The sequence below is a fragment of the Erinaceus europaeus genome, chromosome 17 (genome assembly GCF_950295315.1).
Source record: "Erinaceus europaeus chromosome 17, mEriEur2.1, whole genome shotgun sequence".
Taxonomy (NCBI): domain Eukaryota; kingdom Metazoa; phylum Chordata; class Mammalia; order Eulipotyphla; family Erinaceidae; genus Erinaceus; species Erinaceus europaeus.
The window spans coordinates 3,434,689-3,462,658 of NC_080178.1; the positions used below are offsets into that span (position 1 = coordinate 3,434,689).

At 62.3% G+C, this 27,970-nt stretch overlaps 3 protein-coding genes across 4 annotated transcripts; 1 reads left to right on the top strand and 2 right to left on the bottom strand.

Annotated features, from left to right (window-relative positions):
- Positions 1 to 8,013: 8,013 nt before the first annotated feature.
- BANF1 (BAF nuclear assembly factor 1) lies at positions 8,014 to 9,405 on the bottom strand. The gene is made up of 3 exons (XM_007518619.3): positions 9,268 to 9,405; positions 8,558 to 8,699; positions 8,014 to 8,383 (listed from the first exon to the last, which is right to left on the bottom strand). Exons 2-3 carry the CDS (start codon positions 8,678 to 8,680, stop codon positions 8,237 to 8,239), a joined length of 270 nt encoding a protein of 89 aa, XP_007518681.1. The 5' UTR covers positions 8,681 to 8,699; positions 9,268 to 9,405; the 3' UTR covers positions 8,014 to 8,236.
- Positions 9,406 to 9,562: 157 nt separating this feature from the next.
- Positions 9,563 to 13,022, top strand: EIF1AD (eukaryotic translation initiation factor 1A domain containing). 2 transcript variants are annotated; one of them, XM_016186251.2, is made up of 6 exons: positions 9,563 to 9,804; positions 11,013 to 11,184; positions 11,276 to 11,384; positions 11,472 to 11,580; positions 11,692 to 11,736; positions 12,690 to 13,022. In XM_016186251.2, exons 2-6 carry the CDS (start codon positions 11,098 to 11,100, stop codon positions 12,838 to 12,840), a joined length of 501 nt encoding a protein of 166 aa, XP_016041737.2. In that variant the 5' UTR covers positions 9,563 to 9,804; positions 11,013 to 11,097; the 3' UTR covers positions 12,841 to 13,022. The 2 variants fall into 2 exon arrangements, with proteins under 2 accessions (XP_016041737.2, XP_007518823.2); XM_007518761.3 differs by having other exon boundaries at positions 11,016 to 11,184.
- Positions 13,023 to 19,540: 6,518 nt separating this feature from the next.
- On the bottom strand, positions 19,541 to 27,953 carry SART1 (spliceosome associated factor 1, recruiter of U4/U6.U5 tri-snRNP). The gene is made up of 19 exons (XM_060175994.1): positions 27,560 to 27,953; positions 26,322 to 26,409; positions 26,147 to 26,202; positions 25,524 to 25,650; positions 25,344 to 25,449; positions 25,148 to 25,225; positions 24,969 to 25,068; positions 24,527 to 24,876; positions 23,994 to 24,118; positions 23,761 to 23,912; positions 23,546 to 23,673; positions 21,322 to 21,495; positions 20,873 to 20,983; positions 20,672 to 20,759; positions 20,309 to 20,399; positions 20,100 to 20,235; positions 19,911 to 20,000; positions 19,713 to 19,834; positions 19,541 to 19,628 (listed from the first exon to the last, which is right to left on the bottom strand). Exons 1-19 carry the CDS (start codon positions 27,867 to 27,869, stop codon positions 19,610 to 19,612), a joined length of 2,451 nt encoding a protein of 816 aa, XP_060031977.1. The 5' UTR covers positions 27,870 to 27,953; the 3' UTR covers positions 19,541 to 19,609.
- Between the last annotated feature and the right edge of the window lie 17 nt (positions 27,954 to 27,970).

Below are 27,970 nucleotides of genomic sequence, written 5' to 3' on the forward strand. Positions count from 1 at the left end.
GCCCCGCGCCTTTTACTCGCCCGGCCGCCCCCGCGGGGAGGCGCCCCTGGGCCAACCTGCCTCCTGCCTGGGCCCCGCCCCAGCACCTGTGCGCCCGCCTCCCCGCCGCACCCAACCTGGGCCGCACCCCCTCGCCACCTGGGGTATGGAGGGGAATTCCAGCAACAATCCCAGAGTGCCTGCTGTCACCTCCACGTCCCCGCCTGGTGACCTTGGCGAACTATCCTCTCCGTTTGCCTCTGAGAATTGGACCAAGGTTCTTCCCTTGGGAAGGCGGGTGCAGTTCACAAGTGGTGAAGCAGGTCTGGAGGTGTCTTTCTCCCTCCCTCCCTGTCTTCCCCTCCTCTCTCAATTTCTCTCTGTTCCATGCAAAAAAAAAAGGGGGAGGGGGATGACTGCCAGGAGCAGTGGATTCATACTGTGACACTGAGCCCCAGTGATAACCTTGGAGGCAAATAAATAAATGTAAAGCATTCCAATAGATGGCCACTAAAGTAGTTTTTTTTTAAATAAACTTTATTTATTTATTTATTCTCCTTTGTTGCCCTTGTAGTTATTGATGTTGCTGTTGTTGGATAGGACAGAGAGAAATGGAGCGAGGAGGGGAAGACAGAGAGGGAGAGAGAAAGACAGACACCTGCAGACCTGCTTCACCGCCTCTGAAGCGACTCCCCTTCAGGTGAGGAGCTGGGATCTCGAACCAGGTTCCTTACGCCAGTCCTTGTGCTTTGTGCCATGTGTGCTTCACCCGCTGTGCTACTGCCCGAGTCCCTTATTGCTGCCATTGTTGTTGGATAGGACAGAAAGAAATCAAGAGAGGGGAGGGGAAGACAGGGGGGTGGGGGGAGAAAGACAGACACCTGCAGACCTGCTTCACTGCCTGTGAAGCAAACCCCCTGCAGGTGGGGAGCCAGGGGGGCTCAAACCGGGATGCTGATGCCAGTCCGGGTGCTTTCTGCCATGTGCACTTACCCCACTGCACTACCGCGCAGCTCCCACTAAAGTAGTTTTTATTTCACCCATGATGTTGACTGTAATACTCTGATCACGATAGTGAATAAATGTTTTTATTTTCTTTTTTGTTTTGCCTCCAGGGTTATCACTGGGGCTCGGTGCCTACCCTATAAATCCACTGCTCCTGGAGGCCATTTTTTTCCCCATTGTTGTTGAATAGAATAGAGAGAAACTGAGAGAGGACAAGAGGACAGAGAGGAGGAGAGAAAGACAGACACCTGCAGACCTGCTCCACCGCTTGTGAATCAACCCCCCTGCAGGTGGGGAACTGGGGACTTGAACTGGGATCCTTACACCAGTCTTTGCGCTTCAGGGTCTGTACGCTTAACCCTGTGCGCTACACCCGCCACCCCTCCCTCCTCTTTTTTAAATGCTCCTTACCAGGAGTCAGGGCAGGACTTGCCTGCTAGAGGCGCTTGGTTCAGTCCCCAACACAGCATGTCCTTGGCATCTCTCTTGCATGTGAAACTCTAGTGTTGTATGCTCTCCCCCTGCCAAGAAAATTGGTTCAGTCCTGCTAGTTTTCGCGGGCCGCTTGTCCCCGCCCCAAGGAACCCCGCCAGAGTTCCAAAGTTTCAGAGTTAGAGAGTTCTTGGCGCCGCCATGTGAGAAGGAGGCAGGAGAGTTTTGTTTGGTGATTAGTTTGTCTTAGTTTATAAATCGTTGTTCCTGAATAAAGAAATACAGCTTCCCTGCCCAGCCATGTGTCCTCGAGTCTCTGTTACCCGCCTGTGAAGCTACCCCGGCCAGCTGGAGCCTCCGAATTTTAACAACACTCTAGCTCATGTGAAATATACAGACTTTTTTTTAAAGGCCCTAAACTGGGCCACTCACAGTGAAACGGGGCTTATGTTGCAGGTGCCAATGCAATCGGGCAGTCTGCCTTCTTGCTGATACTCGAAACCCCACGTGAGAGAGGAGCAGTCTGGGGATGCAAGGCTGAGGCTCCTCCAGGTCCTGAACGTGCATTTTAGGGTTCTGTGCACTTTGTACTTTTGCCATATGTCAGTGTGTGTGTGTGTGTGTGTGTGTGTGTGTGTGTGTAGCTTTTTTCCTTTGGGACACCTGACCTCTCAATGCTCCTCCATCTCCACAAGCTTTAGGGGGGCTGGAAGCAGAGTGGCTTGCAGAGGGCCCCCACAGTCAGCTCCCCCAGGAGACGAGGACTAGGGATGGTTACTGCCCAGTCCAGCTACCACCCGACTGCCAGTCCAGCTGGGAAAAAACAACCTTGGGATTCCAGGCAACAAGCCCTGGGGCTCAAGTGTCTGCCTTAAAGGTGCAGAGCCCAGTTTGTGCAAAGAAGCCCAGCCTAGGCTGGACCTTGATGGGGGAGGGTCAGAGGAAGAGGCCTAGGCCCTCTGCACTGGATGGGGGGGGGGGGTGAGTAACATCCAGGGCCCTGGGATCCCCCAGGTCTATTTTCCGATCACTTGAAGCTCAGTCACAGCCATACTTGCCTCCATCAGCGCCCAGATAAATAGCCGGGTTGTCACCCTGTCACCAGGGGCTATGGGCCCCCAGCTCACCTGCCCCTCCTCTGCACCGAACACCTTCGGGAGACCTTCACCCCTGGTCTGTTCTCACAAGCACCATGGCTGTAAGTACTGTCCTCACGTCACAGAGAAGTCAGGACACTTATCTAAGGTCACACAGCTGTGGTGCTGTCTTGGTGAGGGAGGTGCTGAGCATTGGGTATGTGTTAGGCCCTCAGCCTCAACTCGGCAGGGCCTCATCCTCGGACGGCTCTGAGAAGCAGGAATTGCCGCTTCTTCTGGTAATTATTTTTTAATAGTTATCTCTTTGATAGGACAGAGAAAAATTTAGGGGGAGGAGGAGATAGAGAAATTGAGACACCTGTAGCACTGCCTCACTGCTCATGAAGCTTCCCTGCCACAGGGGGCTTGAACTCAGGTCCTTGTGGAATGTAATGTGTGGGCTCACCCAGGTGCACCACCACCCAGCCTCCTTCAGCAGTTCTTTTCAGAAGAATTGGGGAGCCACTGGGGAAGGGTTTGCTGGGGTCTGGAGTGAGTTGGCCTGGCTCCACAGAGAGGTGCCCAGGGCTGGACTCCATCCCGCGTGGCCACAGGAGATGTGTGTGTGGTGGGCGGGGGGGTCTGGAATCTTCACGGTCTTGGATCTGTGGGCTGTGGCCCGACAGGCCCACCCAGGTGCCCAGGGCAGCCCTCTCTTGCTCCCGGATGATCAGAGGTTCTTGCTGACCAGTGGGACCCTGATTAGGCCACACAGTCCCTCCCCGGCTCTGCTCCCCTCCACCTACCAAGTCACAGCCTGGGCGGGAGGCCTGAGGCCACAGGGGCTGGGAGCCAGCCCACAGCTCCCTCAACCAGGGTCAGCTTTCACAGAGATACTGCTAGAATGTCTGCAGGATCAGAACAGCCAAGCCACTGACTCCCCCGTCACTCGGGGCCAAGAGCAACCAGATCCAACAGCAGATCTGGGTCCCGGCTGGGCTGTAGTGACAAGAGGCAGGAAAGGGGGACCACTGTGAGGGGGTGTGTGGGGTGAGCTGGGGTCCTCCTGCAGCTCCCCTCCTCCCTCCCCAGGGCCATCAGACACTCTACCCAGCACACGGGTCGGTCGGTGTGACCCCAGTCTCTGCACCAGAGCTGAGGTGAGACAAAAGGGGGGAGGGGTTTGTCAAACAGGAGAGGGGTCAGAGGGTGGCCCTGTCCAGGTTTAGGACGACTGTCTTTTTCATTCAGATACAAAGAGCGACAGACACCCACCACAGCCTGAGTCTCCCCTGGTGCTGCAGCAAGCCCAGGTGGTGCCTGGGTTTGAACCTGGCCCGTGTTCGGGGCAAGCACCCAACAGGCCCTGTGCTGAGCCTTAGAGACTGACTCCCACTCACCCCCATGCCCCACCAAGGCCTGCTCTCTCCAGCATTCCAGGCCTTGACTCCGCTGTCCCGCTGGCCAAGTTGGGGCCGGATCTCTGGGAGGCCACACGGGTTCAGGGAACATTCTAGAAGCTCTTTGTCTCCTGCTGCCCGGGGATTGATCCGGGAACTTGTGTGGGCTGCAGGAAGGAGTACAGATAAGGGGTTCGGGGCTGCCACCCTGCCCTGGGAGAGGAAGGGAATTGCCTATGATAAGGGGCAGGAAGCTGCAGGATTTTGCCAGGCAGGTCCCAGCGCCAGGGCTGCGGAGTGGGCGGAAACCTGATTACCTCACCAGGCGCCTGACGGGGCTGGGGGTAGGGGCATGGCCCTGCAGAACCCCCCGTCCCAGCACCAAAACCCCATGGGACAGCATCCCAGCACGGGGGCTGGGGCTCAGGGACTCTGTGAGGGCACCATGGACCCATCCAGGAAAAGGTCAGAAACAGAGCCGACACTTCAGGGCAGTACACAGAGCTCCTCAGCCAGGCTCCAGCCTGAAGACTCCCGCGCCCTGCAGGGCCCCAGCTGAACCTTCACCCCACCCCGGCCGTGCTTGTTTGCCCCTCCTTCTTCTCAAAGATTGTTATTGACTAAGGAGAGGAGAAGGGAGAGAAGGGGAGCCAGACATCACTCTGAGGCATGTACTGCCAGGGATTGAACTCAGGACCTCCTGCTTGAGAGTCTAAGACTGTTCTCACTGCTCCACCTCCTGGACCACCAGGCCATGCTTTCTGACTAGGCTCAGCAGTGCTGTAGGTCACTTTATTCTTGGACTCGCCCCACGCCCGCCTTTATATATCTTTTTCCAACCTGGGCAATTCCCCAGCTGTCAGGGTGGCTCGTGAAACTTCTTCCATGCATAGTATCCCTGTGTGGTGCTAATGGGCTCGAACCCCGGTCCTGGTGCACGCACAGCAAGATGTGTGCTCTACCGAAAGTAGTCTCCTGGTCTCTCGGTTCTCTGTCAGGACTGGGGAGACAGCATAAAGGTGGTGCAAGAGGGCTTTCATGCCTGAGGCACCGAAGGCCTGGGGGTGATTAACCCCAGCATCCAGCATCGGTATAGACTAGGGTCGAGCTCTGGGGAGGAAAAAAAAATTTTTTTCCTAAGGGGGGGCAGGTAGAGACAAAGAAATTGAGAGGGATGGGGAGAGATGGATGTAAGATACTCGCAACACTGCTTTACCACTTGTGAAGCTTCCCTCCTGCAGGCAGGGACAAAAAATATCCAGTTTAGAGGCCAGGCAATGGCACACCTGGGTAAGCACACATTGCAGTGTGCAAGGACCTGGGTTCAAGCCCCCTGGCCCCCACCTGTAGGGAGGAAGCTCCACAAGAGAAGCACGCACGCAGTTGCCCGCCCCCTCTGTCTCGTCCTCCCCTCAATTTGTCTCTGTAATAAAGATGTAAAAATATCTAGTTTATCTGACAGTCCTGGTGCTTTTCGCCACCAGGGTTGGCACCTGCGTATCTCCACTGTGTTACTTCCTTCTTCCCTGCAGAGGGTGACAGACAGCTCAGCACCCGCCGGCAGCTCCTTAAACTCCCCTGCAGGTCGCCCAGGGGTCAGTCAGGTGCACCTGTCCCTCATCAGTGGCTTGTAAGTTTGTGATTGGGGCATTAGTGGCCTACGGTAAACAGGTCTTTTTAAGTCGACTCTATGTGACACCAGGGCTTTTGCTGCGGCGCCTGCAGAGCCAGGGATGAAGGCCGCCACCTGCCCCTGGCCACCTTCATGCCACTTACCCTGCCGTCCCGAGGCACAGCCAACCTCAGGGAAGCACATGGAGTGTACACGCTGCTGGACAGATGGGGCCCCGTATTCCCACCACAGGGGCCGCCCCCCCAGGCCCCCATGCGCAGTGGTTGCCATCTTTACCTCCACTGCCTGGCACCTGTGTGGGTCCGAAGCGGGACCCCAAGGATGGCGACCGCACAATCCGGCTCTTGCTGTGCTAGGTGACCCGCCCTGGCACAGCTGGCCACGTCTCACGGGATCCCAGGGCAGGGTAGGAGGCGTGCGCCCACTTGGGGTGGGAGCTGCCATGTCACCGTCATCGGGTGGGTCTCTGTTTCCCAGTGTCCACAGCGGCTCCTGTTGCCCCATCCCGTCGGCGGGGGCACAGAGCTGGCACCTCGCTTGCATTTCTGCTCAATGACATCACCAAGCAGCTGACCTCGCCCTTTTGGACACTAGTCCCCCCGGCAGGGCTCCGCTCCCCCCACGGGCAGCTCTGAGCTGTGGGCACCTACCCTCCTGATGCTTCAGTCTCCCCGCTCCCTGAACTGTGTGCAGAGGCCGAGCCACTTTCAGGATAGTTGAGGTGACCAATTCTTCTTTTTCTATTCTATTTATGTATTTGATAGAAATAGAGAAGCGGAAGACAAAGAGGATGAGAGACAGACACTGCTTCATCACTCACAGAGCTTTCCCCTGCAGGTGGAGGCCAGGGGCCTGAACCTGCGTCCTCGTGCATTGTTACATGCCTGCTCAACCAGGTGCGCCACCACCTGCCCCCCAGTTCTTTATTTTGCTGTTATTTTGCAGGTCTAGGGTCTCATGCATGTTCAGTCTCAAAGTTCCTGGGCTGCTTTAATTTGCTCATCTATTTTTGTCATTAAAGTCCTTTTTCTTTTTCTTTTTTAAACAAATTATTTATTTTATTTTTTGAGAGAGATTCAGAGACAGAGACACACACACACACACAGAGAAACTCCAGAGCACTGCTCAGCTCTGGCTTATGGTGGTGCTGGGGACTGAACCTGGGATTTAGGAGCCTCAGGCATGAGAGTCTGTTTGCATAACCATTAAGCTGTCTCCCCTGCCCTAAAGTCCTTTTTCTTCCTTCTTTTCTCCAGAGTGAGAGATAGAGAAGGAGGCACTGAGGGTGGGGTAGATAGCGTTACGGTTGTGCAAAAAGACTGTCACGCCTGAGGATCCACAGCCCCAAGTTCAGTCCCCTGCACTACTGAGCAGTACTCTGGGGGGGGGAGAGGAGGGGAAGAGCGCGTAGAAGCGCTGCTGCACTGCTCCTGAAATTCCGCTTTGCATGGCGCTCCCAAGCACGTGGTGGCCAGGGGCCTGGGCTCAAATATGGAGCGTGCACTCCACCAAGTGAGCCACCCCCAGCCACCCAGGGCTGCACTGTCATTCAGACAGAGAGGAGACATCGCAGCACTAGGGCTCCCCAGTGCCCGTGGAACTTCCATGTGGTGTCAGGATCCAGCCTGGGTCACAGGCTTGGCGAGGCTATGCGCCCTACCCACTGAGCTACTTCTCAGGCCCGTGAACCTTCACACATCTCCCCGTCTTCGTCTTATCTGCCGTTCTCCCTCCCCAGACGGCAAGTCCTCTGCGCCGCCTGGAGTCAAAGCCCAGCTGACCTCGCTTCCCAGGTGGGAAAACCAAAGAGCAGAGGGGCCGAGGGATGAAACTGGGGGACACAGGCTTTCAAGGTGCGCCCCAGAGAGCGCAAGGTGCCGTGACTCAGCCTCTCTGCAACCCTGGGCTGCCCACCTGCGAGAGACAACAATCACTCCTTATTGTGAAAGAACAACAAAGCTCCTCGCTGTGGGCCTGGCTCTCACCAGCGTGAACAAAGGGCAGGCGGAAACACACCCGGGGAGGAGAGGCGTCCTCCCCCAGCCTCCAGCGGGCACACAAGCCAGGGGCAGTGACCTCTCCCCAACACTTGGACCACCTCTTCCTGGCATCTGACTCCCACTGAGTTTTCCGCCAGGTGCCGCCCGACCCAGCTGTTGACTCACCCAACACCTGGAACACCAGGGACTGTGTGGATCCCGGGAAGGGTCAGCCCACACTCGGCCTCACGTGACTGAGGGATTGAGACATGGAGGCACGGAGGCGCCTACCCGCAGCCTTAAGTGGGAGGGGGGGTGCGGGGGGGGGGGGGGGCTGTCCTCAGAGTGGGAAGGGGAGGCCGGTTCCCATCCACAGACCCAGGTGGTCCCCGGGGTGGAGCTGACTGCCAGCCCAGCCGCTACCCAGTCACAGAGCCCAGCGAGGAAGGCCACTGACTTTATTGAGTTAGAAAATCTTACAAGGACAGTGACGGTTCTGCCAAAAAAGCTGGAGGTTAGGGCAAGGTGACGGTGTGTGTCTGGGGGAAGGGGGCGATGCATGCGTGAGCGAGAATCCCCAAAAAGCTGCAACGGTGAGGGGAGAGAACTCCCAAAAGACCCCCGAGTACATTGGAGTGAGGACGCCAACAGCCATCGATTCCTTTGTGGGGGCAGGGGAGCAGTCCCCACCCGGCAGTGCTCTGGGCTGGGGCTGGGAGGCCCCAGGCGGCATCACAAGAAGGCATCACACCACTCGCGGAGGCAGCCGAAGCAATCCCGGGACTGCTTGGCGTTGGCACCGCACGTGTCCTTCAGCCACTCCCGGAAGAGGTCTTCGTCCTTCTTCAGCACCAGGAACTGGCCAAGCACCACGTAGGCCTGCAGAATGGGCGAGGACGGGGCGCACTGCTGAGTGCCGGGGGCCCGCAGGCCCATGAGGCATGGCGGGAAGGGTCAGCTCTTCAGAGGACGCCCTGCCCAGTCCTCGCCCCCCCCCCCCCCCACACACACTCCCAAGCTGCCAGGCTGCCCAGCCCGCCCCGGCCCCAATACCTTGTCAAAGCCCCGTTCCTCCAGCTTCTTGCCCAGGACTTCACCGATCCCGGCCAGGCTGCCCACTGGCTTCTCCCCCATGGGCTCTGCCACAAAATCTCGGTGCTTCTGGGACGTCGTCATTCTTCTGCTCAGGCTTCACCTGGGGCGCCAAAGGAGAAGCGGGTTGGGGGTGGGGAAGCCAGGCCCGAGGGCTCCCCCGACCGACCCCACGCAGGCTCCTCTGCGGGGGAGGCTGCAGACCGGCTTGGGGGCGGCTGGGGGGGGGGGGTCTCCTCCCGGCCATTGCAAAAGAGAGCGCCCTCGGCATCCAGGAGCCCTGCGGGCAGCGCCCATGAACCTCTGAGCCGGGCATCCACATGCCCCCGACCCTGCCTGCGGGGAAGCCAGTGGCGAGGAACCGAGGTGGGGGGGGTCCCCGCCAGAAGCGGGCTCGCTCCAGCAGCCCGACCACAGCACCCAGCCCAGGGGCGCGCGGGGTGGGCGGGGCGTCCCCGCAAGGCCCCGCCCACTCTGCCCTGACCCCGCCCACTCTACCCAGGCCCCGCCCACTCTGCCCCTGGCCCCGCCTCCCACGTCGCGGAACCGCGGCCGCGCTCGGTCTCCCGCTCCCGGGGCGCCTCCTCCGCTCCGCCCGCGCCCCCCACCCTCCCCCGCGCCCCGCGCCGCCCCCGGCCTCCAGCCAGGGCTCCTCCACGTCTCGTGCTCACCCGCAGACCCGCTCCGCCTAACGGCTCCTCCGCCAGCCGGCTGCTCCCGCCGATGGCGCGACCCACTAGAACGTTCCTCAGCTTCCGCTTCCGGGTCGCTCTCCGGCCCGCTTCCATAAAGACTCCGGCTCGGGCAGGTCTAGCCTCAAAGAAGCATAGAGAAGAGGCGCTGCGCCCCCGCCCCTTGCCCTGCGCCGTCGTGGGGCGCGCCTCTCCGGCGTCTTCCCGAGAGCTTCTTCCCGGGCGGCGCTGCTGGTCGCATCGCAGTGAGCCGAAGCCGCGGAGGAGAAGACGACGTCGGCTGACGGCTGGAACTCGCAGCCGGACCCGGCCGACCTGCCGGCGGGAAGAGTTAGAGGACGGACCAGCCGGCCGGAAGGCGCCCAAGAGAAGCGGAAGTCCAGTGCGCGGAAGGTCCCGACCTGACAGCGGCCGCGCCAGCCCCCTCGGGGATCGGGTGTGAGATCGAGGCCCCGGGGCTCTGAGACCGGCCCATCGCGACACCCTTCCCGGCGTCTCCGGCGGCTCGGCCTCGCGGTGAGTGCTGGGTCGCGCTTGTTGAGCCTCTGCCCCGACATGCGGGGCTGCCGGAGCTGCCCCCCCCCCCCCCGCCGCCTCCCGCCCTCGTCCCCGGCGGGACCCGCACGACAGGCCGCCGCGCCCTGAGCTCCCTTCCCGAGATCTGCTCCCGGGGGGAGGGTGTTGTGATGGGGGGGGGCGGCGGCGGCGCACCCGGTAGGGCGCATCTGTCACCGGGCACCGAAGACCCGGGTTCGAGCCCCACGCGCCCAGGACGTGCAGGGGGGAAGCGTCACGGGCGGTGGAGCAGGGCTGCAGGCGTCTCTCTGTCTCTCCCTCTCCTCTCGATCTTTCTCTGCCCTGCCTAATATAAGTAGAAAGAATAATGATAACAATAAAAAGAAAAGGCAGCTGGGAGCGGTGGATTCCGCAGCCGGCAGTGATCCCCAGTGCTAACACTGGTGACAATAAGAATTACCGGGAAAGGTTAAGGGCGTGGGCAGACAGCAAGCATCAAAGTGATGCAAACAGACGCTCCTACCTGAAGTCCCAGAGTCCCAGGTTTGATTCCCCCCGCGTCACCGTAAGCCGGAGCTGAGCAGGTCTCTGAAGAGAGTATATGTGTGTATTGTGTGTCCCGTGTATGTATGTACACACGCGCACGTCACCAGAGAAGAGACAGAACCAGAGCTCTGCTCGGCCCTGGCGCCAGGTGTCCGGGACTGAGCCGCGTCCAGGGTGGAGGCAGGCGGGTCCTGTGGATGAAATAACAAGAAAGCGGATGGGGCCTCCTCCTGGCAGCGGCGTGCTGGCCATCAGACGTGGGACCTGGGCGTGCAGATCCTGCACTCCTCCACCTGAGCCATCCCCCCTCCCCATGCTTCATTCATTCGTTCATTCCTGATTTGCTGTGTGCTGGCTTGCCCTCAGGGAAGGAATGGCTTTCCTCACACCTGTATTTATCTCTTTGGTACTGCGATGCGTGTTCGGTTTTTATGACCACGCCCGCGAGCACGTGAGCTGCGTTCTTGTGCCTCACAGGGCTGGACGCCTTGTTCACGTGACCTTGCTGTGGGCCAGCTGGTATGTTTCCTGCGAGGCCTGGGGAAGTGGACCTGCTAGAAGACAGCCAGGGAGCAGGGGGGCAGGAGGGTAGGGCGTGCAGGCAGGCAAGTCAGTCTCGGAGCCCGAGTTCTTAAGCACCCTGTCACTCCGTCCCACGCAAGCAGCCCTGGATTCTGCGCCTGGCATCCAGGAAACAGAGCCGAGGACAGACTCTGCAGCCCCCGCCTCCCGGAAACCCGTCCCAGCATGTCTCAGGCCACCAAGAGGAAGCACGTGGTGAAGGAGGTGCTGGGGGAGCATGTGGTGCCCTCCGACCAGCAGCAGATCGTCAGGGTGAATAGCAGTGGGGGCTCCCTCCGGGGCCCGGGGCGGGGGGGGGGGGGCGGTCAGGGAGGGTCATTCGCTTACCACCCTTGGTGCCCAGGTACTCAGGACCCCGGGGAACAACCTGCACGAGGTGGAGACGCCCCAGGGGCAGCGCTTCCTGGTGAGCATGCCCTCCAAGTACCGGAAGAGCATCTGGATCAAGAGAGGTGAGAGCAGAGCGGCAGTCCCGCAAGATGCTGCTGCCCCCGCCCGCCCGCTGCCACCCGCCCATTGAGCCCCGTCTCTGCCCACAGGGGACTTTCTCCTCGTTGACCCCATCGAAGAGGGAGCGAAGGTGAAGGCTGAGATCTCGTTTGTGTTGTGCAAGGACCACGTGCGCGCTCTGCAGAAGGAAGGATTCTGGTAAGCTGACCCCTCTGCTGGTGCCCCCGCCCGCCACGGAAGGGGGGAGAGGAAACCCAGGCATCTCGGGCGAGGGCCTTCTGAGGGACCCTGGCTCTTCTCTTGGCACAGGCCTGAAGCCTTCTCAGAAGCGGCTGAGGAACACAACAGGAGCAGGTGAGAAGACAGAGCACAGCAGTCAGGACTGCAGTCCCTTGAGGGGCGAGTCGAGTCTCCGTTGTCCTGGTAGGACCCTGCTGAGGACTCGTGGCTAGAAAGGCGGACGGCATGGCGTTGGTCAGCTTACTTTCTTAATCTCTATCCTTGGCTAAGGAGGCTTAAGGAGTTAATTCTTGTGAAACTGCTTGATGTGGCACCTGGTATGTGACGTGGGTCCCTGGGGTGTGTTAGGTGGTGGTAGGTAACCTTGCTTTGTAAGGCTGTGTGTTTTAGCTTCACATCTTACCTTAATGCTTATTGTGCCCGCCACCGGAAGTCCACCTAACAACTGTCTCTCCCACCCCGTTGGGTGACCTCAATGCTACAGCCATTGTCTAAGAATTTGTTTCCCTTGACTTTACTTTGCCTCCAGGCTTATTGCTGGGGCTCAGTGTGGCACTAGGAGTCCACACTAGGCTCTTGGAAGCCATTTTTTCTTCTTTTAATGGACTGAGAAAAATTGAGAGGAGGGAGGAAATAGGGAGAGAGAGAGACAAGGATAAACACTTGAAGACCTGCTTCACTGCTCATGAAGCATTCTCCCTGCAGGTGAGGAGTGGGGGCTTGAACCCTGATCCTTGCGCATGGTCATATATGCATTTACCTGAGTGCACCACTGCCCGGCCTCTTTTTGGGCCTTTAAAAAAAACCTTGTATTTGTGTTTTATACATGGGGACAGTGGGTAGACAGAAGCAGCCTGGCTTGGCACACACACTGCCAGATGGGAGACTGAACTCAGGACCTCACGCTTGAGAAGGGAGAGGGCCACCAGCACTGCTTCATCACTTGCAAAGCCTGCCTCCTGCAGGTGGGACCAGGGCTTGAACTTTTGAGTCCTTGAACCTGGCCCCACGAAGACCTTCCTTTCCTAGAAGGCATTGGGCTAACTCTTCTCTCTCCCCCCATGCAGAGAGACTCAACCAGAGCTCCCAGCCGAGCCACAGTCTTCAGAAGAATCCAACTCTGAAGATGATTCTGACCTCTTTGTTAACACCAACCGCAGACAGTACCACGAGAGCGAGGAGGAGAGTGAGGAGGAGGGGGAGGAGGCTGCTGACTGAGCCCCCCAGGCCCACTTCTCTTGCTCAGAGACTAGCTCCTCTGAGCTCAGACATTCCCAGGCTGCTCTACGGATCCCCCCTTTGCGCCCCCCCCCCCCCCCCCACTGGCTGGGGACAAGACAGAGCTCCTCTCTGAACTGGCCTCTGACCTGGAGAATTAAACCCCTGGCGGGTGGTGACGCAATGATGTCCGCGTGGCTTTCTGGAGGAAGGAGGGGCCCGTGGAGGCCCCACAGGTGGGCAGGCTGAGTGGGAAGGCAACAGTGGGCTGGGTGCCCACCAACCCCTCCTCCGTCTGCTCCGAGGCTTAGACGGCGCCGACCTCCTCGCCTGCTGGGAACAGGCCGCCCCAGACCCTTACATCTTGCCATGAACACTGACTCAGGCCCCGGGGCCTCCTGCCTCTCAGAGTCACTCAGGGCCTTGGGGGCGCTTTCCTTGCCCCTCTGCTCCGGGGACTCCAGGCCGCCGTGTCTGTCCCCTGGCTGGCGGCCCTTCGCCAGCCACATCATCCCACTGCTCCAATTTCTTGTTTTTTTATGGAACTCGATTCTCACAAGCGCAATTTCACCACTCCAGGTGCATTTTCATTCCAGTAGAGAGGGAGCAATGCCACAGCACTGGCTGGGGCTTCCTCCAGCACCATAGCATCCCCCCATGTGGTGCTGGGGCTCAGGCCCAGACCCCATGCCCAGTGAGGCAGGAACCTTACCTGGTGAGCTATCTCTCTAGCCCACCCCCATTTGTCCTCTGAAGCTTTTACCTCTGGCTGCCCACCTCCCCTTTGCTAGCGTCGCAGCACTGAGCGTGTGGGTTAGGTACTGAACCTGACACAGGCGTGACTTCACAGCTCCCAGGACAACGTTCCATTCGCTAGTTCAGATAGAGGAAAAGACCCAACAGCCCTGCTCCACCGTACCTGGAGCCTCCCCCAGGTGCTGTCCATGGTGCTTCCACGTGCTGGGGCTGGAGCCCTGGGTGCGCTGTGTCCTGGCTCCATACTGACCACCCAGTTCTGGAAGACTTGACCTCCTGGCGCACAGTCCTCCCGATGGCAGTGCCGTCCTTTCCCACATCCGGGCCTTTCGTGAACAGCGCTGGGACTCTTGACACTCAGCACCTTCTGGTGCTGTGCTTGGGGTCAACTGTTGGTACCTCCACAATCCCGCCCCAGCCACCCTCCTCTCCCTCTGCCTTCTCCCCAGCAGCAGGAGAAAACCGCCCCCCCCCCCAGCCACTAGTTCACATCACACAGCTGACTACAAACCCCAGAGAATCTGAGTCACCAAGGAGTCAGTCCGCTGTTCCCCTTAGTTACTGAGCCCCGCTCAGATTTCGCTGAGGACCCACGACCCTCCATCATGCCCAGGGCTCTCCCTGTCCTCCCACTTCCGGCTGTAACCCCCCCCACCACCACCTGTCTTGCTGGTGGACTCTGGGCTGGGTTTTGTTTCTGTTGTCTCCCGATAGCAGAACTTCTCACTAAACAGACAAGGACCACAGGTCGTGTTCCTGGAGGGTGAGCCGCTCTTGGTCGCGCAGCCTGGTTTCATCAGATGCGCTCCAGCCACACTGGAAGGAGCTTCTGTGTTGCGATGTCCCGTCCCCCTGTCTCTCTGTCTCTGTTTCTGTCTGGAAAAGATGGTCCGGGATCACAGAGCCAGCAGCAGTGGGGAAAAAGCCTTGCGGCAGAGCAGTCACTGAGCCCAGCTCTGGCCATGCCCCCTTCCTGTTCACTGTCTCTCATGTTTGCTGACTAGCTGCACTTGCTCGTGTCTGCTTTAAAAGTGTGCATGTGTGTGTCTGTCTGTCTCTGTCTGAGCAGTTTAAAGTTCCTTTGGAAATAACCCAAACTTGGGCATATATGTGGGTTTCTTGGGAATTTCTGCTCTGTCCATTCCTGTGTCTGTATGAGTTGTGTTTTACAACACAGCTGACAGCTCCTGGCTCCCGCCCACCTGCCACCATTCCATGAAATTACCCTATTTTTTCCAGGGTAAGAATTTTAGAATGAACTTGCAGTCCAGTTACAAGCCTGGGCTTGGGGAGACAGCCTAGTAATTCTGCACTAGCCTTAGTGCCCGAGGCTCAGAGGACTTAGGGCTCTGGTCTTTCCGTATCTCATTAACATAAAATACCTATTTTTTAAAAGTAGAGTCTGAGAAAAATTTTGTCTGGGGGCTGGGTGGTGGTTAACCCAGTAGAGTGCACATGTCAGCGTGTGCAAAGATCTGGGTTCCAGCCCCTGTCTGTGGTACAGAGGATGAGTTACTGGACTTAGGAGGTCTTGGGTCTTATCCTCAGAATCATCTGTGCCAGTTTAGTGCTGTTTCTTATGACCCACCCGTGAGGTGGAGCACCCCAGCAACATTCCCAGCAGCTACAAGCAGGGGACGCTGTGAGCATGTCTATCCCGCCATCAGCCCAGCCAGAGTCACAGTGTCACATCACAGGAGACATCAGGCCCCCATTGCCCCCCCTTTTTTCTTTCTGATAGAAGTCAGGGAGAGGGAGAAAGACACCAGCAGGAGACATGACAGACACCGGCAGCCTTGCTCTGTCGCTTGTGAAGCTTCCCTCCTGCAGGTGGGCACCAGGGGTTTGAACCCAGGTCCTCCTGCATGGCAGTCACTACACATTTTGTATATAGTAGACGCTATTTTTAATGTACAGGTTTATTTGTTTTGCCACCAGGGTTATCATTGAGTCAGTGCCTGCACTATGAATCCAACACTCCTGGCAGCCATTTTCCTTATTTTATTTCATTTTTTTTTATATAGGACATGGAAATCAAGAAGGGAGAAGATAGAGGAGAAAGAATGATAGACACCTACAGACCTGCTCTTAAAGCATCCCTCCTGCATGTGGGGAGTAAAAAAAAAAAAATAAAATAAAAAATAAAAAATTATTTATGATAGAGGAAACAGCAAGAGAAACAGCATCAGTCTGGCAACGGTTCCCACCTGCAGGGGGAAAGCTTTGTGAGTGGTGAAGCAGGGCTGCAGGTGTCTCTCGCCCTCCCCCCACCTTGATTTCTGGCTATCTCTATCTGATAAAGATCATAAAAAATGGCAACAGACATTCTTGAACCCTGGTGAATAAATTAAAGGTGCCAACCTCCCGACCCTCCAAGCCCTTGTTCCGTCGCTACCTTCCAGACAGGATAGCTCTTGCCAGCAGAGCCTGGCTGCCAGGGTTTGCACAGAATGGAAGCAGACAAGTATGTCTTGTTTCTAAGTCAACACATTTTTCTAATTTATTTTCCCTTTTGTTGCCCTTGGTTTTTGCATTATTGTTGTATGCTTTACATTGGGTTGTTCTAGCTCTCCCCCTGCCAAGAAAATTGGTTCAGTCCTGCTAGTTTTCACGGGCCCACTTGTCCCCGCCCCAAGGAACCCTGAGAGTTCCAGAGTTTGAGAGTTGTTTGCGCCGCCATGTGAGAAGGGGGCAGGAGAGTTTTGTTTGGTGATTAGTTTGGGTTATTTTATGAATCATTGTTCCTGAATAAAGAAATATAGCTTCCCTGCCCAGCCGTGTGTCCTCGAGTCTCTGTTACCCGCCCGTGAAGCTAGCCCGGCCAGCTGGAGCCTCCGAATTTTAACAACAGTAGTTATTGCTGTTGTTAGATAGGACAGAGAAATGGAGAGGGGGAAGATAGAGGGGGAGAGAAAGATAGATACTTGCAGACCTGCTTCACTGCCTGTGAAGCGACTCTCCTGCAGGTGGGGAGCCTGGGGTTCAAACCAGGATCCTTATGCTGGTCTTTGCGCTTTGAGCTACTGCCAAACTCTCCCCAACACATTTTTGTTACCTCTCTAAAGGACTTTTTAAAGATTTATTTTATTCCTGTGAGAGGATCTCACAAGGTAAAGAGGAGAGAGACACCAGCAGAATGCAGTCCTGAGTGCCTCCAGCAAGATGGTCAGACGCACTGCAGGCTGATTTACCTCCCCAGCCACAAGGGACATTTTCAAGTATGTTCAAAAATCAATGGAGGGAGTCGGGCTGTAGCGCAGCGGGTTAAGCGCAGGTGGCGCAAAGCACAAGGACCGGCATAAGGATCCCGGTTCGAACCCCGGCTCCCCACCTGCAGGGGAGTCGCTTCACAGGCGGTGAAGCAGGTCTGCAGGTGTCTATCTTTCTCTCCCCCTCTCTGTCTTCCCCTCCTCTCTCCGTTTCTCTCTGTCCTATCCAACAACAACGACGACAACAACAATAACTACAACAATAAAACAACAAGGGCAACAAAAGGGAATAAATAAATAAAATAAAATATTTAAAAAAAAAAAAAAATCAATGGAAAGGAATACAGGCCCCTGGGCCCCAGCCCCGAGCCCCTCCACCCTCGCCAGTTTTTTCTGAATGTTACTGGGTGACCTCTGGGATTTCGCTCCAGGATATTTTCAGATGGAGACAGAGAGAGGGAAAGACCCAAGTTTTTTTTTCCTTCTCCAGAGCGAGGCTGTCTCCCCAGCCAGCGGGAGTTTCCCTCAGTGCAGTGGAGGCCAGGCTCAAACCCCAGCAGCACACGGCCAAGTAGCAAACTATCCAAGTGAGCTACCTTCTCTGGATTCTGTATCGAGGGAGACTAAGTAACGCCCCATGTTGCACAGAGGACCACCCACCTGCCCACAGTGCTCCTGTGTGGGTCTCACACCTGGCGAGCGAGCACTGGCTGGCGGTACCCCCCGTCTTCACTGCTCCGGGCCAACTTTTTCAGTGACCAGAGCACTGCTCAGCTCTCGCTCACAGTGCTGGGCGCTAATCCCGGGCCACCAGTGCACACTACCAAGCATGAGGACTCGCTTCTGGCCCTGCGACGACACCTGCAAGGGAGAAGCTTCGTGTGCAGTGGGACAGTGCTGCAGTGATCTCTCTCACCCTCTCTCATAAAGAAAATGGGGGAAAAAAGTGAAATTTAGGGAGTCGGGCAGTGGTGCAGCGGGTTAAGCGGAGGTGGCACAAAGTGCAAGGACCGGCTTAAGGATCCCGGTTCGAGCCCCTGGCTCCCCACTTGCAGGGGAGTCACTTTACAGGCGGTGAAGCAGGTCTGCAGGTGTCTGTCTTTCTCTTCTCCTCCTCTCTTTCTCTGTCCTATCCAACAACAACGACATCAATAACTACAATAATAAAACAAGGGCAACAAAAGGGAATATTAAAAAAAAAAAACTGAAATTTAAAAACGTTGAGGGACTGGGCAGTGGGGGCCCCCCCCCACTATAAGATGCACAAAGACCCAGGTGCGAGCCCCCAGCCCCGTGTGAAGGGGGAGATCCCAGACGGATGGAGAAAGTACTGCAGGCATCTCTCTCTCCTACTCCACCTTCCTTTCCCTCTCAATTTTTCTCTCTACCCAATAAAGATAGGTGACATTTTGAGGATGGTCAGGAGACTGAAGCTGCACAGGTTACATCAACAGTGAGACTTCTTAACCAAAAAAAAAAAATATATATATATATATATATATATATTTTATTAACTAATCCCCAGTAAGTGCGAGGACAGAAGCCTGACTCCAGCACGACTCCCAGGTTGCTAGAGAGTCACTCCTGGCTGGATGAAGCCTTTGAGATTTGAAAAGGCACAAGGCAAAAACCAGGCATCGGGGCAAGTGAGGAAGCAGCGGCCACCCAGCACTCGGGAGATCAAGGGGAGGGCTGGGGGTGGGGGCGCTCCACCCAGGACGGGCCAGCAGGCGGGGAGACTGGGAGCCCAGCTGCAGCCGCTCAGAGCCGGATGATGAGACCGCGAGGTGCCACCAGCTCCGGAGGTTGTGCTCCGGGTATCTGAACGCGTGTCGTGTCCCAGCTGGCTGGTGCGAGTCCCCAGGTGGCTCCTGTCCATCAGGCCAGACGAATGGCAGCATAGACAGCAGCCCTGGCCTGTCCTGCTCCCAGGACAGCCGTGCCCGTCACGGGCGCCCTGGCAGGCAGGGAAGGCTGTGGGGTGCCCCTCTCCCACATTCTGGGGCTCAGAGGAGGCACGCCAGAACTTGTCCCTACTGCCTGCCCCCTCCCGAGCCCCTTCAGCCACGTCTGTCCCAGGTGGAGCCCTTCTCAGGACACCGAGCGACAGGCCTAAGTCTGGGAAGCCCTGGGCTCAGCAGTGAAGAGCCCCCAGACCTGCTCCTGAGAGCCCAAGCCCAGTACCGACTGGTGGGGAACGAGGGTGGGACAGGCCGGACCCCCAGGGGAGACCCCCAGGCCTGAGCCCTGGGGATGCCACACAGCAGCGTCTCTCAGCCACCCGGAGGACCCGGGGCGCTGACGCTGCATGAGAAGGACCCTCCTCTGGCCTTGCTCTTCGTGTTCCTGAGCCCTGAAGAGCGCACGGCTGTCTGCTGGGGGGCCCGTGTCCCCATCAACGGGGCTCCCGCACGACCAAGCAAGGCTGCTCTCCTCAGCCCCCAGGGTTCAGGAAGCCATCTCCTTTCTGTCACTGGCCCTGGAACAGAGGACGGGCGAGGGGCTGCAGAGGACAGGGTGACCCCTGGGGCAGCCGGTTGTGGAGGGCAGCCGGGTGACACCCCCAAGTGCCTGCTGAGCGGAGGTCACCCAGTCACGAGACGGGAAGCAGAGACGATACCAGGCCCCACGGCAGAGCAGGGACTAGGGACCGGGGACAGGTCGGGACACACGCCACCCTCCACCCGCCCGCCTCTTCCCCAGGCCACCTGGCACCCGCGCTCAACCAGGGAGGAAAAAATAAGGAGGGGCTTTATTTTGTATTCAAATTGAAATCCTGGAGGGAACTGGCGGGGTGGATGGCTTCACTTGGTGATGGTGTTCCTGTCGAGAGAAGAAGATGAAGCTGGAGGGTGAGGCGCCCCCCACGCGCGCCGCCCAGGCCCAGGGCCAGGCCCAGCCACTCACGCGTTCATGCTCTTGCCGCTACCGCTCAACACGATGTAGGGTGTCTTCTGGGCCTTCTGCTTCTCCTGCAGCAGAGCCACGGTGCCCAGGGGCGTGTCGCTGGAGCTCATCTTCTTCAGGAGCTGTGGGGTCGAGCCAGTGAGTGCCTGCGGGACCTCAGCCCTCGCCTGCCACCCCGAGGGCCCCAGGGCCACCCACCGCCTCCTCGTCCAACTTCTTCATGCGCCGCTCCGTCTTCATCTTGCCCGAGCCCTTGCCGTGGAAGCGATGGGACAGCTGCCGGAAGGCCTGGGTGGGGGCGGAGGGAGACAAGGGGCCAGATGGACGGACTCCCGGGGCGGTGAGGGTGCGGACACGGAGGCAGAAACCGCCCCACCCGGCCCTCACCTCCTTGGGCGTGAGCTTCCGGCCCGTCTCGTCCACGTACTCGATCTTCACGTCCGGCTTGTAGCCGTCCTTCTCCTTGAAGTCCTGCGTGAAGCCGCGGTACTCCTCCCGCCGGCTGTACTTGTCATCAATGGCCCTGGGGGGACGACGACACGGGTCAGCGTGGGGGCCGCCCCGGCCCACGCCCCCAGCCCCGGCCAGACACTCACATCTTGTCCTCGATGCAGTACACGGCCGATGGCAGGGACTTGTTGGGCGCCTTCACCCGGGCCACCTTCTGCACCGTCGTCTCCAGCAGCCCTGGGGGTGGACGGGGGCATGAGACTCCAGGCCTGGGGCCCCAACCGCACGGTGAACGTGGTGACGGGAGGCGCCAGGAGGGGAGACTAGCGGGGCCTCTGGTCGGGGGCAGGCAGGCACCCTCAGGCCAGGGACCTGGGCCTTCGAACCCCACCTTGCCCTCAGGTGACAACGCAGCCCCAAGGGAGGACACAGGCTGCGGGGGGAGGGGGGGGCACGCGGGGGCGTCAGAGGCAGACACCTGGCACCCCTGCCCCGGGCGGGCACCCCACCTTTGTTCTGGCAGAGGAGCAGGGCGGCCGCCAGCCCTCTGTTCACGATGGGCTCCTCGTCCAGGATGGTGGTGGAGGAGGCGGAAAACTGGGGGTGGGGTGGGGGCGGCGGTGAGCGGGCGCCCAGCACTGCACACCCTCCCCCAGGCGGCAGGCGGCCGCACCCAGCCCCAGCCCGGGGTCCCAGCCGGCCCTCCTCACGTCCTGGTGCTGCTTCTCCTCGTCCAGGTTCACGGTGCTCCAGCCGATGTTCTCGTCCCCGTCCGACTCGGAGCCACCGTTGGCCGAGCGCTCCTCGTCCCGCTCGAAGTCCTGGGGAAGGAGGCGCGGTCAGCGTGAGGGGCGGGGCCGTGACTGGGTGGTGCGTGTGGGCGTGGCCATGACCAGGGCGGGGGGGGGGCCCCCCCGCACACGGGGCGGGTGGGCGTGGCCGTGACGGGGGCGTGGCCTGATACGGGGGTGGGCGGGTGGGCGTGGCCATGACCAAGGCGGGGCCGTGACGGGGGCGGGGCGGGTGGGCGTGACCATGACCAGGGCGGGGCCTGACACGGGGGGGGGGGGCTGGTGGGCGGGGCCGTGACGGGTGGGCGGGGCCATGACCAGGGCGGGGGCCTGGTGGGCGGGGCCGTGACGGGGCGGGGCGGGCGCACCATGAGCTCCTCCTGCTCCTCGCGGTTGCCGGCCAGCCCGTAGGTGGGGATCTCGCCCAGCGTGCGGCAGAACTCGGAGGTGGCGTTGAACACGATGGCGCCCTTGCGCTCGGGGTCCTCGTCCTCTTCCCCGCCGCGCCTGCGCAACTGCAGCTTCTTCACGATCTCCACGACCTGCGGGGGGCGCCGGGGGTCTCCGCCAGGCTGCGCGCGCCCCGCCCTGCGCCCCAAGCCGCCCAGCCCACCCCGCGCCACTCCTTCCCGCTCAGCTGCTCGCTCGCTCCCTCCCTGCCTCCCTCCCGGCGGCTCAGCTCAGGGGACCCGCACGAGCTCCCCGACTCGCTGAGTGTGCGGTGCGGTCGTCTGTCAGGATGGCGGACCGCGAGCGTGGCTGACTATCACCACGGACTCGGTCTCCACTCAGTGTACAGAGCTCCTGGCCAGCCTGCTCCCCTCCTCACCCCTGCAGCCGTCCCAGGGGCCTCAGCCTCACCCTCCCGGCGTCCCCTCAGCCTCACCCCTCCCCGCCGTCCCCTCAGCCTCGCCCCTCCCCGCCGTCCCCTCAGCCTCGCCCCTCCCCGCCGTCCCCTCAGCCTCGCCCCTCCCCGCCGTCCCCTCAGCCTCGCCCCTCCCCGTCGTCCCCTCAGCCTCACCTCTCCCCGCCGTCCCCTCAGCCTCGCCTCTCCCCGCCGTCCCCTCAGCCTCGCCCCTCCCCGCCGTCCCCTCAGCCTCGCCCCTCCCCCGCCGTCCCCTCAGCCTCGCCCCTCCCCGCCGTCCCCTCAGCCTCGCCCCTCCCCGCCGTCCCCTCAGCCTCGCCCCTCCCCCGCCGTCCCCTCAGCCTCGCCCCTCCCCGCCGTCCCCTCAGCCTCGCCCCTCCCCCGCCGTCCCCTCAGCCTCGCCCCTCCCCCGCCGTCCCCTCAGCCTCGCCCCTCCCCGCTGTCCCCTCAGCCTCGCCCCTCCCCCGCCGTCCCCTCAGCCTCGCCCCTCCCCGCCGTCCCCTCAGCCTCGCCCCTCCCCGCCGTCCCCTCAGCCTCGCCCCTCCCCCGCCGTCCCCTCAGCCTCGCCCCTCCCCGCCGTCCCCTCAGCCTCGCCCCTCCCCGCCGTCCCCTCAGCCTCACCTTCTCCCCGCCGTCCCCTCAGCCTCACCCCTCCCCGCCGTCCCCTCAAGCCTCACCTTCTCCCCGCCGTCCCCTCAGCCTCACCTTCTCCCCGCCGTCCCCTCAGCCTCACCTTCTCCCCGCCGTCCCCTCAGCCTCACCTTCTCCCCGCCGTCCCCTCAGCCTCACCTCTCCCCGCCGTCCCCTCAGCCTCACCTTCTCCCCGCCGTCCCCTCAGCCTCGCCCCTCCCCGCCGTCCCCTCAGCCTCGCCCCTCCCCCGCCGTCCCCTCAGCCTCACCTCTCCCCGCCGTCCCCTCAGCCTCACCTTCTCCCCGCCGTCCCCTCAGCCTCACCCCTCCCCGCCGTCCCCTCAGCCTCGCCCCTCCCCGCCGTCCCCTCAGCCTCGCCCCTCCCCGCCGTCCCCTCAGCCTCGCCCCTCCCCGCCGTCCCCTCAGCCTCACCCCTCCCCGCCGTCCCCTCAGCCTCACCTCTCCACGCCGTCCCCTCAGCCTCACCTTCTCCCCGCCGTCCCCTCAGCCTCACCTTCTCCCCGCCGTCCCCTCAGCCTCACCTTCTCCCCGCCGTCCCCTCAGCCTCACCTTCTCCCCGCCGTCCCCTCAGCCTCACCTTCTCCCCGCCGTCCCCTCAGCCTCACCTTCTCCCCGCCGTCCCCTCAGCCTCGCCCCTCCCCGCCGTCCCCTCAGCCTCACCTTCTCCCCGCCGTCCCCTCAGCCTCACCTTCTCCCCGCTGTCCCCTCAGCCTCGCCCCTCCCCGCCGTCCCCTCAGCCTCGCCCCTCCCCGCCGTCCCCTCAGCCTCACCTTCTCCCCGCCGTCCCCTCAAGCCTCACCTTCTCCACGCCGTCCCCTCAAGCCTCACCTTCTCCCCGCCGTCCCCTCAGCCTCACCTCTCCCCGCCGTCCCCTCAGCCTCACCTTCTCCCCGCCGTCCCCTCAGCCTCGCCCCTCCCCCGCCGTCCCCTCAGCCTCACCTTCTCCCCGCCGTCCCCTCAGCCTCACCCCTCCCCGCCGTCCCCTCAGCCTCGCCCCTCCCCCGCCGTCCCCTCAGCCTCACCCCTCCCCGCCGTCCCCTCAGCCTCGCCCCTCCCCGCCGTCCCCTCAGCCTCACCTTCTCCCCGCTGTCCCGCAGCTGCTGGAGCTGCCGCAGTCGCCGCCCCTTCTCCAGCTGCTTCTGCAGCTCCAGCTCGGCCTCGTCCTCTTCCAGCGCCCCGGGGGACCCGGCCGGCAGGGCGTCCTCTGTGGGGACCGGGAGGCGGGAGGCGCCGTTCAGCCCCGTCCAGCCAGGTGCCCCCCCCCCCCCCCCCCCGCGCCGCCCAGCCTCACCGTCGTCGCCGTCGTCGCTGATGTCCATGTTCTCCACGCGGGTGTCGTCCGACTGCGGCTGCGGGGAGCGCGCGGGCTGCGGGGCCGGCTCCGGCTCCTCCTCCTCCGGGGGCTCGTCGCCCTCGGGCACTCGGCGGCCTCGGCCCCGCAGCCTGCAGGGGGCACGGTGAGGGGGTCTCGGCCTCGGCAGGGGCCCCGCGCCCCCGCGCCCCCGGCCCGGCGCAGCCGCCCACCTGGAGCCGAAGTCCCCGTCCTGGGTCTGGTCGCCGAGGGGCAGCAGGTCGTCCGCCCGCATCACCGCCTCCTTCTCCTTCTTGCGGATCTTCTTCACCCTGCGCCTGGTCTTCTTAAAGGTCACCTGGGGCGGCGGGAGGGCGGGCGGCGGGCGGGGGGCGTCAGGAGCCGGGGCTCGGCTCTCCCCGCCCCCCCAACCCCCCAACCCCCGGGCTCGGCTCTCCCCGCTCTCCCCACCCCCGGGACCCGCTCTCCCCGCTCCCGGGACCCGCTCTCCCCACCCCCGGGCTCGGCTCTCCCCGCCCCCCCACCCCCGGGCTCGGCTCTCCCCGCCCCCCCACCCCCAGGCTCGGCTCTCCCCGCCCCCCCACCCCCAGGCTCGGCTCTCCCCACTCTCCCCGCCCCCGGGACCCGCTCTCCCCGCCCCCGGGCTCGGCTCTCCCCGCCCCCCCCCACCCCCGGGCTCGGCTCTCCCGCTCTCCCCTCCCCCGGGCTCTCCCCTCCCCACTGGGCGGGCGGGCGCCGGGCTCACCATCTCCTCGGGCGTGAGGTACTCGGAGGCCAGCCGGGGCCCGCCGCTGCTCAGGGACTGAGCCTGCAGCCGCAGCCGCGCGCGCACCTCCTCCAGCTCGCGCTCCCGGAGCCCGTCGGCCGCGCCGCCCTGGTCCAGGCGGAAGGAGCGCGGCCGCTCGCCCTGCAGCTCGTCGTCGTACTTGGCCAGCACGGAGCGGGGCCTCGGCCGCGCCAGGTCGTCCACGCTCTCGTCCTCCGCGTAGGGCAGGTAGTCGGGCTTCTTCTTGCGCAGCTCTACGTTCTTCTCCGCCCGCTCCTTGTCCACCATGTTCACGTTCACCAGGACGTCCTCCTCCTCCTGCAGCACGCCTGGCGCGGGGCGCCGTCCACACCTGCCCTCCGCGCACACCTGCCCTCCCTCCGCCAGCCGCCCCCCGCCCCGCCCCGCCTCGCTCACCTACCTTTGTCCTTGAGGGTGAGGATCACGGTCTCCCCCTCCCGGAAGGACTCGACGGCGTGCTCCACGGTGAGGCCCTGCAGATCCCGGGCACTGTACAGGTTCTGGGTGAAGGGGCCACGGGGTCAGGAGCTCCGACCGCAGGCCGGGTGCACCCCCGGACCCGGGACGGCAGCGCCTCACCTGCCGCCTCTGCCCGAACTCCTCCTCCACCAGGGAGCTGATCCCGAACTCTTGGTCCATCTCTTCCAGCAGCTTGGCCTGGAGGCAGAAGCAGAAGGAGGGGGTGAGCCAGGCCCCCAGGCCTTCCGGCAGCGCGGGGGACGCGAGATGCCCCTGGCCACCCACGCCAGCCCACCTCCGCGAGCCCAGGCCTCACCCTCTTCTCTGCCAAGTCCTTCTCCTTCTGCAGCTGCCGGCTGCGCTCGATCCAGGCCGCCGTGTCATCCAGCCAGGGGTCATCTTCCCCCAGCGTCTTGACCTTCCTGCAGAGGGAGGCCGGTGACCCTCCGCGGCCCGCACCCCGCCGCCACCCGCCACCCCCAGCCAAGCCCCTCACCCAAGCTTCTGGTTCAGCAGACGCTTCTCCTTGGCGGCCGCCAGCTTCTCCCGCAGCTCCTCCCGCTGGCGCAGGGCCATGGGGTTGATGACCTCGGCGGCCACGGGCTCCTCCTTGGTGCCCGCCTCTGGAAGGGGGGCCCAGCCGTGAGCCGGTGCCTGCCCACGCTGGGGGAGAGGAGGCGGCCTTTCTCCTCCCGGGCCCGGGCCGGCCATCCCGCCCTGTCAGTCTGCCGAAGCCCCCTCGGTATGGGGGCCCCACCTCCCTGTGCCCTCCAGTCCCTCAAGTCAGGCTGAGAAAGAAAAGCAGCCAAACAGAAAAACGGGCCGAGAGGCGGCTGCGTGGCAGGACGCACGCACACTTTCCGTGTGAGTCGCTGGGTGCGAGCACCCGGCACAGGGAGCACCGTGGACAGCATGGGGTGACGGCGACTCTGCGTGCCCCCCATTTCTTCCCGGCGTTTAATCCACGCCGACGCCAAGCTAAAAACCTGGGGGCTCGGCTCAGAGCGGCTCCCACACCCCGCTGCCCGCCTGACGCGGCTCAGAGAGGGGCCCGGCCGGCTCCGCGGCCCCCCAGCGAGAGACCCTTCGCCCCAGACGCCCGCTCACGCCCCCACTCACCCTTCTTCACGGCATTGACCTCCAAGGGCTTCAGCCCCAACTTCGCCCGGAGCTTACTGAGGACGAGAAGTGGGGGTGAGCGCTGGGCGAGGCTGGGAGGAGTGGGGGGCCGCCCCCCCCCACCTCAGGGTCCCGCACCACCCCCCCCCGGGACCGGGACCAAGCTGGCAGGTACTTGGTCTCCTCGATGCTGAGCGACGAGGCGTCTGCTGCTGCTCCTCCTCCTCCTCCTCCTCCTCCGGAGCTGGCTTTAGAGCCCGCGGCTGCAACGCCCGCAAACGGCTCAGGGGCTGCCCGGCCCTCTGCTCCCCTCGCCGGGCCACCACAACTGCCCTGCCGGCCGCACTGGGGCGAGCACCTCCGGGCTGGGGTCGTGGGGCAGAAGCGGCCGCTCCCCCTTCCCCTTCCCCCATCCCGGTGCAGAGGCTGCGAGGGGCCTCGGCTCGGACCCGTCGCTCACCCGGCGCAGCTGCTCAGCCTCTGCCTCCTGCACGTCTCCCGGCGCCCCAGCTGACACCCAGCTCGCTGGGCCACCCGACCCCTCTCCTCCCCGCTCCCCGGCAGGCGCAGCTCCGGACCCACATCCTCCACCTCCACCTGCACGACCGTCCAGGCCTCTGCGCCCCACCCCCACCCCCGGGTGCCCGGGCACCAGCCACCGGCCCTCCGTGCAGTGGCCTCTGCAAAACGCGCCTCTGAGCCACCCCGGCCCGTGACGCCTGGGCCCAAGTCCGCTTTTGTCTTTCTTACATTTGGATAGAGACTGAGAGAAATGGAGGGGGGAGGGCCAGAGACACCTGCAGCACTGTCGCTACTGAAGCTTTTCCCCCTGCAGGTGGGGCGGGGGGTGGGGGGCTTGAACCAGGGTCCTCGCGCACCGCAAGGTGAGGGCTTATCCAGGTGCACCAGCGCCTGGCCCCCGCCGTTATTACCAGTTTATTATTATTATTATTACTACCAGCAATATTATTTTGCCAGGGCCCTGCTCGCACTAGCTGACGGGGCTGGGGGTTGAACCTGGGCGCTCAGAGCCTCAGGCAGGCGAGTCGGAGACCATGCTGCTGCCCGCCCGGCCCCAAAGGTCGCGGTTCCTAGCGGGGCGCACGGAGGCCCGTGCTGGGACCCCAAGTCGAGTCGAGCTCACAGCCTGGTGCCCCCGGCGGGGGCGTCACGCCACGAATCCATCCATCCGTCCGTCCACCCATCCATCCATCCATCCATCCATCCATCGTCACGCCACGAATCCATCCATCCGTCCGTCCGTCCGTCCGTCCGTCCACCCACCCATCCACCCACCCATTCATCCGCTCACTCATCCATCCATTCCAGCCTCTGCAGCCCGGCTCCAGCCCCCCGGGCCGGGGTCTTCCTAGGGCCTCCCCCCGGGGTCGGCAGCCCGGGCCCGCCCCTCACCGGCCTCGTAGCCGTCATCGCGCTTCTCCCGCTTCACCCGCCGCTCCGAGGCCTCGGCCTGGCTGCGCTCCCGCCCGTGCGCGCCCCCGCGGGCCTCCGCCTCGCTCCCGCGCCGCCCGCTCCCGCGCTCCCGGCTCCGCTTCCGTCGCTCGCCGCTGCCGCTACCGCTGCCGCTGCCGCCGCCGCTGCGGTGCTTGTGTTTCTTGTGTTCCCGGTGACGCGGCGGCGGCTCGGTGGCGCCCCCGGTGCCGGTCGCCGCCGTCGTCCCGGCCGCTTCCTTCTCCCCGCGGTGCTTCTTGGACGACCCCATGGAGTCACGTCTGCCCGAGCCCGGCCGCCGCCGAGCCCCGACGACGCAAAATGGGAACACTTCCGGGTCGCCAGGCAGCCGCTGTTCTGTTGCCGGAAACC

What these genes read in the sequence shown, in the direction of transcription:
- EIF1AD (XM_016186251.2), top strand. Translation starts at nt 11,098, where the DNA reads ATGTCTCAGGCCACCAAGAGGAAGCACGTGGTGAAGGAGGTGCTGGGG. An exon ending in GAGCATCTGGATCAAGAGAG is followed by an intron (nt 11,385 to 11,471) that starts GTGAGAGCAGAG and finishes CTCTGCCCACAG; the next exon opens with GGGACTTTCTCCTCGTTGAC. An exon ending in CTGCAGAAGGAAGGATTCTG is followed by an intron (nt 11,581 to 11,691) that starts GTAAGCTGACCC and finishes CTCTTGGCACAG; the next exon opens with GCCTGAAGCCTTCTCAGAAG.
- BANF1 (XM_007518619.3), bottom strand. Translation starts at nt 8,680, where the DNA reads ATGACGACGTCCCAGAAGCACCGAGATTTTGTGGCAGAGCCCATGGGG. An exon ending in AGGAACGGGGCTTTGACAAG is followed by an intron (nt 8,384 to 8,557) that starts GTATTGGGGCCG and finishes CCCATTCTGCAG; the next exon opens with GCCTACGTGGTGCTTGGCCA.
- SART1 (XM_060175994.1), bottom strand. Translation starts at nt 27,869, where the DNA reads ATGGGGTCGTCCAAGAAGCACCGCGGGGAGAAGGAAGCGGCCGGGACG. An exon ending in ACCTCACGCCCGAGGAGATG is followed by an intron (nt 24,119 to 24,526) that starts GTGAGCCCGGCG and finishes CCGCCGCCCCAG; the next exon opens with GTGACCTTTAAGAAGACCAG. An exon ending in GACGGGGACTTCGGCTCCAG is followed by an intron (nt 23,913 to 23,993) that starts GTGGGCGGCTGC and finishes TGCCCCCTGCAG; the next exon opens with GCTGCGGGGCCGAGGCCGCC.